Here is a 15,917-nt window from a genome sequence, read left to right as displayed (position 1 = left end):
CATTGGCTAAGAGGGATATATCTGTCCATTTGTGTAGATCGATAGATAGATATGTATCAATACAGCGCCCTCGTCATTCGCCCCTCAGGCCATGAGCCGTTCAGATAAGTTAACGTAAATGTGAATCACCCAGAAAAAAATTTCACCAGTCGGGTGATCGCTCACTATGCTGATGTTTGCCTAGGATATTTTTGAAGGATTGTTAAAAGCTGACAAAAGCAAACGTCCTTGGATCAGTTCTTCATAAAACAGCAGGCAAAAAACACTTCTGAGAGAGAACATGAACTTAAGAGGGGCGGAAAAAATGATGAGAACGCAATTAAAAGTTAAATTACCATTGTTTTTATTCTTTATTCTTTGTTTTTTACATTATGCACAACTCTCATTTATTGCGCAAGAATCCAATTCTAACATGTATTTGTTACATATTTTGATGCATTTTTCTGCTTTATAAAAAAAATTATGTCTGGATTTTGGGGGGGGGCATGGAACGGCTTCGGGCATTTACATGGAAAATGCGTTTCTGCTTACAACATTTTCTAGTTAAGAAATTTCTTCCAGAACCAATTAATTTCGTAAGTAGACGTACCACTGTAGTGGGAAAAAAAATTTACTCGATTCCGTCTTGTGCAGAATATTTGAGGAAAAGCTGACTTAATTTAGAACTTGCAGCTATAACATTTCAACTTTTTCATCCACTTTTGTTACATCAGCTGCGCCGTCCAGGCTCCATGGCAGAGTGAAGCTCTCCCCCTCCAACTCCTTGTAAATGACTGTGGAGAAGTGGGCCAGTTGCTTGGAGCTAAAATGGTTCTTCCAGTCTCCAACGACACCTAATGCCCAGACAAAACATGAAAAAAATCCCAGTTGCAGAAAAAAAACCCACCATCGATCAACAATGCAGTTGCTTTATACGACCGAGGGAAAGCAGATATTTTTCCCATCAAAATCATTATTTCATATTTAATACTCAGTTAACTAATATCGCCATATCTTCAGCAGATTTGGAAAACTAATTAAGCTTTAAGTCGTTTCGAAAATTCATGGATGGATGAATCTGATTTCCTGTTCCTGAGGTGAGCGGGCTTTGCTGGGAGATGTAATTTTCTTTTACATTTCATGCATTTTATGTCACACTTGTCCTCATTATAGTTGCGATTGAGTCTAACCCTGCTGATATTGGGTGAGAGGCTAGGGTCACATTGGTCTGGTCGCCAGCCAATCACAGGGCACATACTGTACAAACACTCACATTTACACCTATGGGCAATTTGTCTTCAATCACCTAACATGCATGTTTTTGCTCGTTCACTGAGCTGCATATAGTTGTAATTTTGGATTGATGTAAAAAGGTAGCTTCTTCCCTCAGCAAAATAAATGACCAACTGATATCAGAGAAAGAAGAACAGTTGCCTCACCTTTCCTCAGAAACTGAGACTTGTCAGAGTCCATGTATATCTTGGGGACCAAAGTGAAGTTGGACATGACGTTAGCCTGCATTGACTTGAAAGAACAGTGGCTGGCTATTTTCTCGATGACTTCGTCACTCAGGTTCTTTCCCAGGAAATCAGACATAAGACGTAAAGCTGCAGGAAGGTCCTGCAAGGCATGAAAGCTCAAAAGCTCAAAAGGCATGAAAGCTCAAAAACTCAAAAGCCTTTTGTTTGTGTTTTTTTTACCTGAATCATTTGCTCATATGTGATATACATGATTCTGTCTTCCAACTCTGTGTGCCTCCAGCTCTTGACATGGTTGGTCCATTTGCCAAACATCACTGGAAACAGACAGCACAGAATCATTTTGTGTCAAAATAGAAGTTAAAAACCAATGTTCATATGTGTCAGAGTAATCAATTAGACATTCAGAAATAAAACACCAGGAGGAGACAGGACACTCAATTCTGGTCCTAGGGGGGAATGAGGAGAACCGTTTCAGTTCTCTGCACTTCACCCAAGGATCACTCCGCTCGCTCTCTCCTTTATTCCTCATTGGGAATCTAATTCAGGCAGTGTTCAACCTAAGGAGTGAGGGCTGTTGAAGACATATACTGAACTTGTTTGACTATGTGTATGTGAGTGAAAAATATTGTACATTTGTGCAATTATTACACAAACACCAAGTTGCAGCTACTGTTGACAGCTCCATCCATATCCGACGTTGCTCTTATTTTGTCTTAATACTTATCTCTTCCCAACCACTTTCTCAGAAAGGTGGTTGTGTCCTTCAACTGTCACACAGTGCACTTAGCATTCTTTATTATAAATGTGAGAAGCGTTCTTCACTGCAAGCATAATCAATTCATCATAAATAATATTGTTGGATTGATTATTTTTAGTCATCATACATTCGCTTATGCCTGACATGATAAATTGATTATGCTTGCAAAGAAGAACGCTTATGCTTGCAATCATTAATTGACTATGCCTGCAATGAAGAACGCTTCTGCTTTTAATAAAGATACACTCTTTATTATGTACTCACATTTCATCCATTATATACTCACTTTTATAATCAAGAATGCTTGGTGCACTGTGTGGAAGTTTAGGGACTCAACCACCTTTCCGATGACGTGGTTGGGAAGAGATAAGTGTTGAGACTAAACAGTGAGCAAGGGTGAACAGTGAATGGAGCCATCAACACCAGCTGCAACGTGATGTTTTTGTAACAATTGCACACATGTACGTAATTTACACTCACATGCACACATAGTGTTAAACAAGTTCAGTGTGTGTTCAACAGCCCCCACCCTTTAGGTTGGACACGCCTATGTAGTAGCTTTCCCAATAAATGAGGAGGTGAAGGGGGAGATTGTGAGGGTTACGTGCCGAGAACTGAAACCCAACGCTTCTCCCCATTCCCTCCTGGTACCAGAACCGAGTCTCCTGTCTCCTCCTTTTGTTTTATTCCTGAGTGTCAAATTGGACCAACCTGACAAATATGCAAATATATGAATATATGATGGCGGCCCGGTAGTCCAGTGGTTAGCACGTCGGCTTCACAGTGCAGAGGTACCGGTTTCGATTCCAGCTCCGGCCTCCCTGTGTGGAGTTTGCATGTTCTCCCCGGGCCTGGGTGGGTTTTCTCCGGGTGCTCCGGTTTCCTCCCACATTCCAAAAACATGCGTGGCAGGCTGATTGAACACTCTAAATCAGGCATGTCCAAAGTCCGGCCCGCGGGCCAAGTCCGGCCCGCGGTCGAATTTCATCCGGCCCTCCGCCCCTGTCATAAAATCAGTGCCGTCTGGCCCGCAGGTTGGGCGCAATGGAACACGTGTTGCATTGACTGAGGTCTCGTAGACTGGTGAGTGATGTTTCATAGAGTACTGCTTCCCTCTAGTGGCTAAATGAGTAATAGCATTCACTAAATGAGTAATAGCATTTAGACACTAGAGGGGATCACTCACGAGTTAACAAGACATCACTCCGTGTTTATATTGACTGATCATATTTCAAATGATCCTTGCAGTTGTGGATATGTGTATTGCTTGTTCATTTCCCTGTTGTTCGAGTCAAAGGTTTTGTGACTATTGAAAAGTCATGGTGATACATTTTATGTTTCAAATCAATCAATTTGCACTCAGGAGACTTCTGTTTAAGAAAAAGTCAAGTGAATAAGCAGTTGCATGTGATATACCTGTTTCAAATGAACCAAAAGAAATTCTTAAGATTGTTGAAATTAAAATAAGAATGGAAATGTGAAACAGACTGGCTTACTAAAATTTGTTGAACAATATTGTTGTTCAATGTAAAGAATGTCAACCAAGGTCGGCCCCCCGACATTTTACCACATAAAATCTGGCCCTCTTGGCAAAAACTTTGGACACCCCTGCTCTAAATTGTCCCTAGGTGTGAGTGTGAGCGTGGATGGTTGTTCGTCTATGTGTGCCCTGCGATTGGCTGGCAACCGATTCAGGGTGTCCCCCGCCTACTGCCCAGAGACGGCTGAGATGGGCTCCAGCACCCCCCGCGACCCTAGTGAGGATCAAACGGTACGGAAGATGAATGAATGAATGAATGAATGAATGAATATATGATAATAACTAAAAACAATCACCCTAACATTATGCATATGTGTGTGTTCAATATAATAAACAAGAGGGATATACCGACACAATCTAATGTATAAAAAAAATCCAGGAAGATAAGTATGTCGAGTGTTGTCCATCAGTTTGAGTATGTCATACCTTTATCATTGCAGTTTTAGTCTGAAATGGTGTAATGTGTTGCACAACAAGATGTGCTCCAAACCAAGGGACCTTATTTGACTAGATGAAAGCAAAACTAATGGATGTACTGTACTTTATTAGTGTCCAAACTACGACCCAAGGGCCATTTATGGCCCACCACCCATCACACGACAAAACAATTAAGAAAAAACTAAAACTAAAAATGATATTTGACAAGGGCTGCAAGATGAGTTAAAAAATAGGTGCCATATCTTCTACTAAGTGTGTTTATACACTGTAGAACTTTTCTCTATCTACAAGGATACAAATAAACCATTTCTGATTATAAGAATAACAATTTCTTGAAAATCTTCAATACACTGTAGTGTATAAAGAATTCAAATTTTGAGGGAAATGTGTTTCTTCCACTTTGTGCTCTATGGCTTATTTATGAAGATATCACATTAATGAGCCTCAAGTAACTGTTGGACCTACAGTTTGTTCATTTTTGGTTTCTGAATGTGGAGATGGGATTAAGCTGCTGTTTAGTGCAGATGCCTCAATAAATGACTTCACTGTCTATGACATTCTTCAGTCAAACAAGCAAAGGAAAAAGAATTACAGCACACTGGTCGAAACAACTCCCTTTTGGGGAGCTGTTCTTTCTCATGCAAATAAGTCACTGGTCACCCTGACCTCTATTCTGAGGGAACCAACTGTGTGCAGAGTAAGTGGCTACTTCAGCGCAGAGTCTGAAGAGAAAAGCAACACCCTGGAAACTAACCATGAGAATAATAATCATAATAAATACAAAACAGACCTCTGCCTTCCAGGAATTTGTCAATAAACTCTTCCCAGGTTCCAGGGTCTTCAAGGAAAGTGGCCATCTGGTGGAAGTAATAGGAAGACACCGCGACATCCTTAGGGTTCCTCATTACATAGATGACCTGATGAGGGCGGGGAAATGAGTCAAATCCAGGATGACTTTGTAGTTGCTAAAGGGAGATACAGCATTGCATTTTCAAGCAGAACTAACTTTGGCTTTCGAGGAGAAGAAAGATTGTGGCATGAGTTCGTATGGAAAATGTGTGACCAGTGCTCGAGGAGAAGCCAACTGATCCACAACTACTTTTAATCTTTTTTCCTCCAGCCAGGGAACTCTATCCCAGTTGGGAATAGTTTGGATCGGTGTCAAGTCCCCGCCATTTAGCACCAGCGGGAGGATCTCTTGCATCCAGACTGTACCTGTAGAGGAGAGCATTTTGTATGACAATGTACATGACTGTTTTATACAGCCGATGACAAAAGTTATATAATTTTGTCTCAAACATAACCACTTTAATTTCAATCTATGTCGTCACATTTCATATACTTCCAAAATTATCTTTCATTACCTGTACAAACTTACAATGTCACACATAGACTGGAAAGTGTTATGTTTCTGTCTGGTTACGTTTGGTTTTGTTTCCTCATGTGCCATTTTTGTCGCCACCTGTTCTCGTTATCCGGGTCCCTTGTGTTTAACCAATCAGCTCCCTCAACCCTTTGTGTCTTGTCCAGGTGTTTCTCGTTGTCTCTGTCACGTTGCGCCCGAGGCGATGAAAAATTGCCTCGTGCACAACAAAAATAACGAGGTGGATCCCAGGAAAAAGCAGACACGAAAAGATCTTGTATGAAAAACAAAGGGTTTTAATACGAACAGAAAGAGCCCGACAGGGAAAACGGTAACAGAAAACGCTGGTCAAATAAGGACCAGGAAATAAGGAAAAACAACCGAAAACGCTCGCGAAAAAACAAAGTCGACGGGAGAAGAAGGCGCAGGGATGCAGCTTCTGGTCGACTGGAGAGCGTTGGGACAGCACCGCACCCACCCCTGAATCCGAGGCGTCCACCTCTACGATGAAAGGATAGTCAGGATCTGGATGTTGAAGTACAGGGGGACTAGTAAACGCCGCCTTCAGGTTAGCAAACGCCACATCCGCGGTAGGATCCCACTTAAATGGGATCTTAACAGAAGTAAGGCGGGTTAAGGGAAGCGCCATCTGGCTGTATCCGCGGATAAAACGTCTGTAGAAGTTGGCGAACCCCAAGAAGCGCTGCAGTTCCTTGCGGCTGGTAGGAACCGGCCAGTTAGTGACCGCACGCGTCTTAATGGGGTCCGCTCGTAGCCTGCCCTGTTCTATAATGAACCCCAGGAAGGAGATGACGGGGACATGGAACTCACACTTTTCTGCCTTGACGAAGAGCCGGTTCTCCAGTAAACGTTGTAGCACCAGCCTAACATGTTGCCGGTGCTCATGTAATGAACGGGAAAAAATCAAAATGTCGTCAAGATAAACAAAACAGAAAAGGTTAATCATGTCCCGTAACACGTCGTTAATAAGATTCTGGAATACGGCAGGGGCGTTTGTGAGTCCAAAAGGCATAACTAAATATTCAAAATGGCCCAGGGGGGTCTTAAACGCGGTTTTCCATTCGTCGCCCTCCCGGATGCAAACCAAATGGTAAGCGCTGCGCAAGTCTAGTTTCGAGAAGACCGTGGCAGTTTGAAGTGGGGCGAAGGCGGAGTCTATCAAGGGTAAGGGGTATTTATTCTTGATCGTGATCTCGTTCAATCCCCGATAGTCTACGCAGGGTCGCAGGGTCTTATCCTTCTTCCCCACGAAGAAAAAACCCGCCCCTAACGGTGAGCGTGATGGTCTGCTGAGACCTGCAGCGAGCGAGCTGTTGATGTATTCCGTCAACGCCTCACGCTCGGGTTGGGATACCTGATACAGCCGCGAGGTCGGCAACGGGGCGCCCGCCTGCAGGTCTATAGCGCAATCGTAGGGGCGGTGTGGGGGCAAGGAGCGTGCGCGATCCTCGCTAAATACTTCCCTAAGATCCCGATAGCACTCCGGCACTCCGTCAAGGCAGATCTCCTCGGGGGGCGCGACGCGTTCGTGCTTCCCGACGGCTGATTGTAAGCAGTGCTGATAACAGTATTGGCTCCAGCTATCGATTGCTGGGCGCGCCCACGAAATCACGGGGTTATGCGTCTGAAGCCAGGGTAATCCGAGGATGATCGGAGCGTTGCGGGACCGCATTACGTAAAAACGGCGATGCTCAATATGATTGCCGGATAGTAGAAGCTTTAGCGGCTCCGTTCGATGCGTTACTACCGCCAGGAGACGCCCATCAAGATCACGCACCCGCTTCTTTTCAATCAATTCCTCTAAAAAGCAACCCAGCTCGGCCGCGAGACTGGTGTCCATCAAACAGTCATCCGCTCCTGAATCTACCAGGGCCCGAACCCGCCTTGACCGGGACCCACCGAATACCTCCCCCTCGAGCTCAAGTCTGTTGGGGTGTCCCGGTCGCTTGTCGACTCGCCTAGGCTCGGGGGGTGACGCGCGAGGTCATAACTCACAGTACTCGGGGTGGGCATGGAAAGACGACCCCGGATAGCTGGTTGCGGCGTGAGGAGGTGGTTGGGCGCTGTCTGTCGTAGCACGGTCGCGGAGACGGCGCCTTCCTTCCTCCGCACCAACGTCCTTGCCGCCCAGCTGCATCGGTTCCTCCGTGGTTGCTGTCTCCCGGCCCCGGGAGTGCTCACCGAACCCACGATGTTCCTCACGGTACGTGGTGCGTCGAGACGGATACCGATCACTTCCACGCTCCCGGCCTCGCTCCCTCAGGCGATTGTCCATGAGGAGGGAGAGGTCGATCAGCTCCTCCAAATAGGTGCTGTGGTCGCGCGTCGCCAGCTCGTCCTTGAGTAGCGAGTTTAGGCCACGGCGAAACAGTCCACACAGGGCTCGATCGCCGTATCCACTCTGTGCGGCCAGGATCCGGAACTCAATGGAGTAGTCCGCGACCGACCGCCTTCCCTGGTGAAGGGCGAGTAGCCGACCCTCCGCCTCTCTGCCCCGCACGGGATGGTGGAACACCCGACGAAAGGCTGCCACGAAGTCAGGGAATGATGAACGGAGATTCGGCTTAGCGTCACTGGTCGCAATCGCCCACGACGCCGCCGGACCTGTTAACAGACTCATGACATAAGCCACCTTGGCGGCGTCATTAGCGTAGGCAGACGGCTGTTGGTCAAATACGAGAGAGCACTGGTGTAGGAAGTGTCCACACTGCCCGTGCTCACCCCCGTAACGAGGGGGGTGTGGAAGCGAGGGCTCCCTCGACATAGAGGGATATGAGGAGGGCGCTTCCAGGGTGGTAGGACGAACCCCGGGAGGTGGTGGTCTCCGTTCCTCCACCCGAACTAAGCGAGGCTCGAATTCATCGAACCGATGAGCCAGCATGGAGACCGCGCCGCGGAGTTCCGTAATGGCTTGGCCGTGCTGACTCATTTGTTGCTCTTGTCGGGAAAGAGCGGAAAATATCTTTTCGATGTCTGCGGGATCCATGGTGGCTGGAGAATTCTGTCACGTTGCGCCCGAGGCGATAAAAAATCGCCTCGTGCACAACAAAAATAACGAGGTGGATCCCAGGAAAACGCAGACACGAAAAGATCTTGTATGAAAAACAAAGGGTTTTAATATGAACAGAAAGAGCCCGACAGGGAAAACGGTAACAGAAAACGCTGGTCAAATAAGGACCAGGAAATAAGGAAAAACAACCGAAGACGCTCGCGAAAAAACAAAGAGCGAGGAAGTATTGAGATCAGTAATCTAGAGCAATAACAATTTGGATGAAACGCGAATAACAATAGTAGTGGCCGTAAGGCAAAAAGGCAGCGAGTAAATTCGAACGATGAAATAGCGAGAGAGAACAATGGCACGGTAAGGAATTGTCCGGCAGTGAGAGGACTGCCGGAGTCTCTTAATAAAGGAGGGTAATCAGCCCGAAATTACGAACAGGTGTGCAGAACAGGCGGGGGAAAAAACCCGCCACCTGCTGGCGGGCACGCGACGTGACAGTCTCGTCATTTTGCTTGTATTTAGTTCCTTGAATTCTGTCAGACTTCGTTGGGTCATTGTGAGTGTGAGTATAGGTGTGGTCCTGTCATAGTTTTGTTGGTTACTTTGGTTCCTTGTAGTGATGGGTCCATGAGGCCTCATGAGGCGTGTCGACACAATGACACACTGTGTTGATACTGTACTGATACTGTGTCGCTGACCGCTGCCACCTGCTGGACCTTCAAAATCCCTGCAGCCAACCCATTTGACAGACTGAACAAACTGATTTGATGATGATGTGTAGACAATGCACTACCTCACTCTACCCAATGACTGGTACTGAATGAGTTAAAAGTTCAGTGTAGCCACAAGCGCCATTGTTTATGTTGTTGTTTATGCTGTTTATATTGTTTATACTGTTTATACTGTTCAGATTACATGTTTTTTTTTATACAGTGTAGCTGCTATCCTTTCTTAGATGCGTGTGTTTATTGAGAGGAAGAAATTTCATCTATGCTGCATGTCATACATAAAGCATATTTGACAATAAAGATGACATTGACCCATGACAATATCATTCACATCCATGCATTCATATTGTATCATTCAATGTGTTTCAAGAATGTGAAATTCATGTGAATGAGGATGCTTGTGGGCTTTGTCTTCACAAATTTTGATTTAGAAAAATAAGATGCTCCAGTGTTTTAAATTTCGGTCTGTTGCATTTAATGCATGCTATTTCCCCTGTTGTGGAGAAGACACACACACAATGGAATAAGACATGTCAAAAATCCGAGAGGCACTTGGTGAGACAAGGAGATTTTAATGAATACCTTATTCTCCAAAAAAAGATCAAAATGGCTCTAAGCGGCGGACAATTTGTATTTGTCCGGAAGCTGCTCCATAATATGCACGTACTGTAGCAACGTCACTCGAGTGAAGCGCGTCTCTGCTGCTCTCAGCTGTGCGCGCGAGCACGTACTTGCGGCGCTGACCCAACCCACGCCACATATTAAGCTTTGAACTACAACAACAGCTAAACTAGCCTAGCCGATGTAATGATGGTCAGCAGACAAGGTTTACGTTTTATGTGACTTTTAATAGCAACGTGGCAGTCTGTTGAACCTACTACTGCGGAAGTCTCTCGCTGTTCATGTGTAGGCATCATTGCTGGTGACTACACTATGTTCTCGGCACAAGACTGGAGACGTTTGTATTTTTCTGTGGTCGCTACTACTGAGTCGCTGAACAGTAAACACCCAACGTGCCTCAATGCATCGTCACTGCCAGAAGCGAACTGCAGGGAAGCTCCACCCCCTTTATTTATATACACCCCATAACATGGTATAAACCCATCCATCCATCCATCTTCCTAACCGCTTGATCCTCACCAGGGTCGCGGGGGTGCTGGAGCCTATCCCAGCCGTCTCCGGGCAGTAGGCGGGGGACACCCTGAATCGGTTGCCAACCAATCGAGCAATACTGCCAGTGGCATACATCGTCACCCAACAGAGTCATCAAACATGCAGTGTGCTCACTCGCAGTCACTTTCTGGAACTCCCCCTTATAGGCGGGACCTCTCAATCAACTGGAGTATGACGTACAGTACAAACGTTCATAAAGCACTTCTTATATAATAATAGCCTATTATATGACAGCCGACATGACGCTAGAAGTCAGACGGACACATTTTTTTCTGGTAATCAGTGTGCTTTCAGTATTGCCCAAACATATATTTTTATTCGAGCGAGGGTGAGGTCTGTTTGGGGACTATCCCCCCCCCCCCAGGCTAGTTAAAATGGTATAACCCAAGAGGCAAGGTGCGGCTTGCCATCGTTACCGTGAGTTGCGTTTCATGCTATTAAAGCATCAGTCAAATGCCATAATGACATGTGTCATTCATAACACAAACAAGGTCTAGCTTGTTTCGGCAATCGGCATTGTGTCGCCAGACGCACTTCGTTAGGATACACTGTGCGGGCTTTTGCTGCGTCAACGCCTCCTGCACCGAGTCGACGCCCCCTGGACTAAGTGCCACAGCGTGGACTGTGCCAAGCAGCCGATGCAGTCTAAACTGCACGGTGCAGTTCACGTGTCAATTAGCAGCCTGAACTGTGTCAACGCAGCCGATGTGTCAATTAGCAGCCTGGACTGTGTCAACGCAGCCGATGCAGTCTAAACTGCGCCGGTGCAGTTCATGTGTCAATCACGTGACGTAATGAAGCGGCACATGCACCGACACGTGGTTTGCTCTGTGAGCCCGGCACATGCATCAACGCATCGGTGTCGCTGGACCCATCACTAGTTCCTTGTGATTTCCAGGCATTTGTTTGAGTACTTTTAGTCTTTTTCCACTCCAGTTTGTATTTTTTGTTAAATACATTTTGTTCAATCCATCAAACTCCTCCCATGCCTCTTGCCTACTTTTTGGTAGTGATGGGAAAATGAAGCCTTATGAAGCAATGAGGCTTTCCATCCAACTGGTTCGTTCGTCAGTGTAACCTGTCAGCTCATTGTCGTCCCGGTGTGCCGTTTTATTTCGAATCACCCGTGAAACTATTTGTTGGCAGTGACGTAGGAATCCCGTCTCGCTATGCTTCGGACGTAGCAACGCGCAATTCGAGGCTTCGGGCGTGGCCACATGCGTAATCGACACATGCCTGAATCGCGCTTCGCAGATTTCTTTCCGGTTTACTCGGCACACGCATCGGAGCCTCAGCACAGTCGGGCACATCACTACTTTTTGGGGTCCTACAACTACCACCAGGCAAAATGTGACAGAATGATCCAACCCTTGACTGGACCCCGCAGCACCAGAGGGCTTCCCGGCGAGGCAAGGGTTGCCGTTGCCCTCCGTTCCTGTCACTGGCTAGGCAAGGGGTTGCCGTCAACTTGTGATGGGTCCAGCAACACCGATGCGTCGAGCTCACGGAGCAATCCCTGCATCGGTGCGTGTGCTGCTTCGAGACAATCACATGACCAGCACATGAACTGCATCGACTCAGTCCAGGGGGTGTTGATGGCGCAAAAGGCCGCCACACTGTGTTTATAAGGAAGTGCGTCTAGAGACACGATGCCGCCTGCTGAAATAAGCCAGACCTCACGCTCGCTCACTTATCGACGTTCATAACTATAATGGAGCAGAAACGCAAATTGTCCACCGTGTGGGACCATTTTGATCTCCTTTTGGAGAATAAGGTATTTATTCAAATCTCCTTGTCTCACCAAGTGCCTCTCAGATTATTGACATGTCTTGTTCCATTCTAATCTGAATTCCTTTCAAGGTAACTCTGAGTTTACTATTCACATTTTATTGCAAGTGAAATGTCGAATTATCATATGTCAACAAAAGCACATCCTCCATGCTGAGGCATTATCAGGCCAAGCATGAGAATGAAGTTCCTGTTCACCCAGGATAACTCAGGTAGGTATACAGCCTCCCTGAGACTGGGTTTTCTCTGTGTACTCTGGTTTCCTCCCACATTCCAAAAACATGCATGGCAGGCTGATTGAACACTCTAAATCAGGGGTGCCCAAACTTTTCGGATCGAAGATCTACTTTTCGATCAACTAACCTCACAGGATCTACCCTTACCGACGTGCGCGCGTGTGCGCGCACACACACACGCGCGCGCACACACACGCACACACACGCACACACACACACACACACACACACACACACACGCACACACACACACGCATGCCATGATGAGAAACAGCCTGAAACTGAGGCATTTGACACACTTTTGCAGCCTGTTAACTATTGTAGCTCACAAGTACCATTTCAAAGTGCTTCCCTGGACCCTCCTAGATTCCTATTCTTTGCCCGTGCCCTCTGTGAATTGTACACGAAGCAAACTCTGAATGAGAAGAATGACGATAAAAGATAGAGCGCAACAGCTCTGATCACAAGCTGCAATTACAGACTGCTGAGCGCTAACAACTTCCGGTGACGTAATCAGGCGCCACCGTAAATTAAAGATTTACCTGCTTTATTTTGTTTTTTTAATATTTATTTTGTGAAAATGAGACTGATAGGATGATTAGGATGCAGCGTACATGAACACAAAAAAATATGTTCCGAACATGTACAAAGACACACAAATGGTTGTTTGTTTTTTTTTCTCCTCGACCTGAAGAGTGTCGAGGAGACTCTTCAGATCTACTTGGGACCTGTCTTAGATCTACCGCTAGATCAGGATCTACCTAATGGGCACCCCTGCTATAAATTGTCCCTAGGTGTGAGTGTTTGCGCGGATGGTTGTTCGTCTCTGTGTGGCCTGCGATTGGCTGGCAACTACTTCAAGGTGTACCCCGCCTACCATTACACAAAATGTGACAGAATGATCCAACCAAGACTGTACCACGCAGGACCAAAGGTGTGGGCCCGCTGCTACCCGTCCACGTTCCGGCGGCGCAAGTGTTACGTCTGCCCTCCGTTCCTGTTTCCGGCGGCACGAGTGTTGCGGCCGCCCTCCATTCCTGTTCCTCGAAGTGTAAGTGCTCGCCCCCCCAACCGCAACCCTCCCCTTTCCGACAAGCTACATCCATTCGACTCGTATAGAATCTACTTATGTCAAGATGGCCCAGCCTTGTCAAGACAAGCTATTGGGTGATTTTTTTTAAGGGGGTGGGGGTACGTCTGGGAGCCATCCCTTGAGGGAGGGGTACTGTTAAAGTGGTTTTGTTGGTGACCAGCAAGTGGCACTGTAGGGCTCCTCCTGCAGTGCCACTGCTGGTCATTGTGTCATTAATAATAAATAGTGTTTTGTTAAAAGGACCCTGCCCGACCAGTTAGTGTCCGATCATTGTGTGCTTCCCCCGTCATGTTTTGTTTTTCTCATAGATTATTTTTTTTTTGTTTGTTTGTTTCTTAATTCGGTTTCTTGTGTTTTAGGACTTTGTTCCAGTATTTGAGTTAGTTTCTCCAGTGTACCCTGCAAATGTTTTTTGTTAATAAATTTTGTTCAGCCCACCCTGCTCCTCCTGCCTCCCTGCTTTTTGGGATCCTCCACATGCCATCATGCAAAATGTGACAGACTTCAATTGTACAACTTATTGCCTTATTTATTCATTTCTTTTATGACATCTTAGCGTTCATTATCAGCAACCTGGCATAGACTGCACCATCATTCAGTACAACAATAAAAACACCAAGTTCAAGGGAGTAGCTGATTTATCAAAAATATCAATGAAGTATCACGCTTGATCACAAAGCGTGTTACTCTGGTGATTACAGAAGTCGGTAATGGCTGAAAAACATTTGCATGCACTCCATACAAATCGTCTCCATCCGCACATATTTAATTAGTGTACATGATTCAGGACCACAACACACCACATGCAACATTGGAGCAAGGGGCGCTGAATACACACTGACCTGATTTGGGGTACGTGACGGCAATGGCGTCATCGTCTTTAAACGTGAATTGCTGCGCAAAATATGTCAGGCTTTCTTGAGAGTGAGTCTCCTTTGGCAACATATGTCCATGGTGCATAAAATACAACTCCTGTATAGACATTGTGTTTAACCTTCCAACTATTGAGGGAAGTGTCAGGCGCCAGCGGGTCCGCTGAGACGTTCACGTTCATAAGAAAGTGTAAAACTTTACGACAACGGCGTGTTTCAAACAAGATACTTTCGACAGTGTCCAAGCTTTCATATTTACAGTTGCTATCAAAATACGTGAAGTCAGTACCACCACCTAAGGTATGAACGGGACAACAACAAAAAAACGAGCCCGGATTTTAAAGTATGTACATATCCGAGGGTACCGAAAGCAAGCACAGCACTTCCGCCAAATGATTGGAATGTCACATGTCTGCACTTGAAGAAAAATTACTACAGTATAACACAGAACTGTGCGAATTTTTTTTTTTGTGTGAGTTAGAGCGTGTCTATCAGACATAAAACGCGTTCAACTACTACTGAAATTCAAAGCATGTCTTCCTATGACACCGAAGACATAGTGATAATGGTTACAAGGCGCTCTAATGCAGGCCAGACGAATGGGTTCTCAACTCCATGCAGAAAATTCCTCACAGTGCTTAAGTCACTTTCTTAAACTGTATTAAAACTCAAATAATCGTAAATAATCAATACTGAGTAATTACACACCCCCCCCCCCCCATTAGACAAAGAGAAAAGGAAAATTACAGTAGCGAATCAAGATCTACAAAGTGTGTGTGGATTGGGGGGGGGGGGGTACCTACCAAATTTATATATATAGAGAGAGAGAGAGCCTGCAATGGGGTGCATAAAATAGATTCACAGTACGGTACTACCCAAACGTGTCAAATCCAGGTCCAGAAAGTAAAACCTACACCACAGTTTGGCTTTAGCCACAGGTGATAGGGCGAGTGCGTGTGCGCGCGCGTGTGTGTGTGTGTGTGTGTGTGTGGGTGTGGGTGTGTTAATCTGATTTTTCCCTATTCTGGACCACTGTGTGCACTTGTATCCCACTGCTTCCCTAAATCCATTGAACCTGTAACACAGTAACATCCTGCCACTCCCAATATTGAACATACTGTATAGTCGTCCTCATATTGCATCTTGTTATATAAAGTCTCAAATTCACAAATAATTCTTCCATATTCTTCAGATTGAAACTCCAAATAGAAAGCTCCAGTAGTAGATGTGAAAACAAACAGGATTGGTAAAGTACTGTACCTGATTTAGGATATGTCACAGAAAACACATCAGTGTCCTCCACAGAGAAATTTTTAGCATATTCCAAGCTGTCCTCAGAGTGAGCTCCGGGTGGCAGGGCCAGGCCATAATACTTGATGTAGCTGGGCCAGGACATGCTGACTGCAGATGTGCAGGAGGACTGAAAAGACATGTCACTCCTCTTTAT

The 15,917-nt window shown here is 45.8% G+C and overlaps 1 protein-coding gene across 3 annotated transcripts; it reads right to left on the bottom strand.

Annotated features, from left to right (window-relative positions):
* Window positions 1-326: 326 nt before the first annotated feature.
* On the bottom strand, window positions 327-15,917 carry sult2st3 (sulfotransferase family 2, cytosolic sulfotransferase 3). Of its 3 annotated transcripts, none has more exons than XM_052064821.1 (6): window positions 15,731-15,917; window positions 5,202-5,410; window positions 4,986-5,112; window positions 1,680-1,774; window positions 1,419-1,599; window positions 327-833 (listed from the first exon to the last, which is right to left on the bottom strand). In XM_052064821.1, exons 1-6 carry the CDS (start codon window positions 15,900-15,902, stop codon window positions 673-675), a joined length of 945 nt encoding a protein of 314 aa, XP_051920781.1. In that variant the 5' UTR covers window positions 15,903-15,917; the 3' UTR covers window positions 327-672. The 3 variants fall into 3 exon arrangements, with proteins under 3 accessions (XP_051920781.1, XP_051920782.1, XP_051920780.1); XM_052064822.1 differs by lacking the exon at window positions 15,731-15,917 and adding an exon at window positions 14,441-14,757; XM_052064820.1 differs by lacking the exon at window positions 15,731-15,917 and adding an exon at window positions 11,560-11,822.

This window comes from Hippocampus zosterae, chromosome 5 (assembly GCF_025434085.1).
Source record: "Hippocampus zosterae strain Florida chromosome 5, ASM2543408v3, whole genome shotgun sequence".
NCBI lineage: Eukaryota > Metazoa > Chordata > Actinopteri > Syngnathiformes > Syngnathidae > Hippocampus > Hippocampus zosterae.
This window is presented reverse-complemented; position numbering and strand designations above follow the sequence as displayed.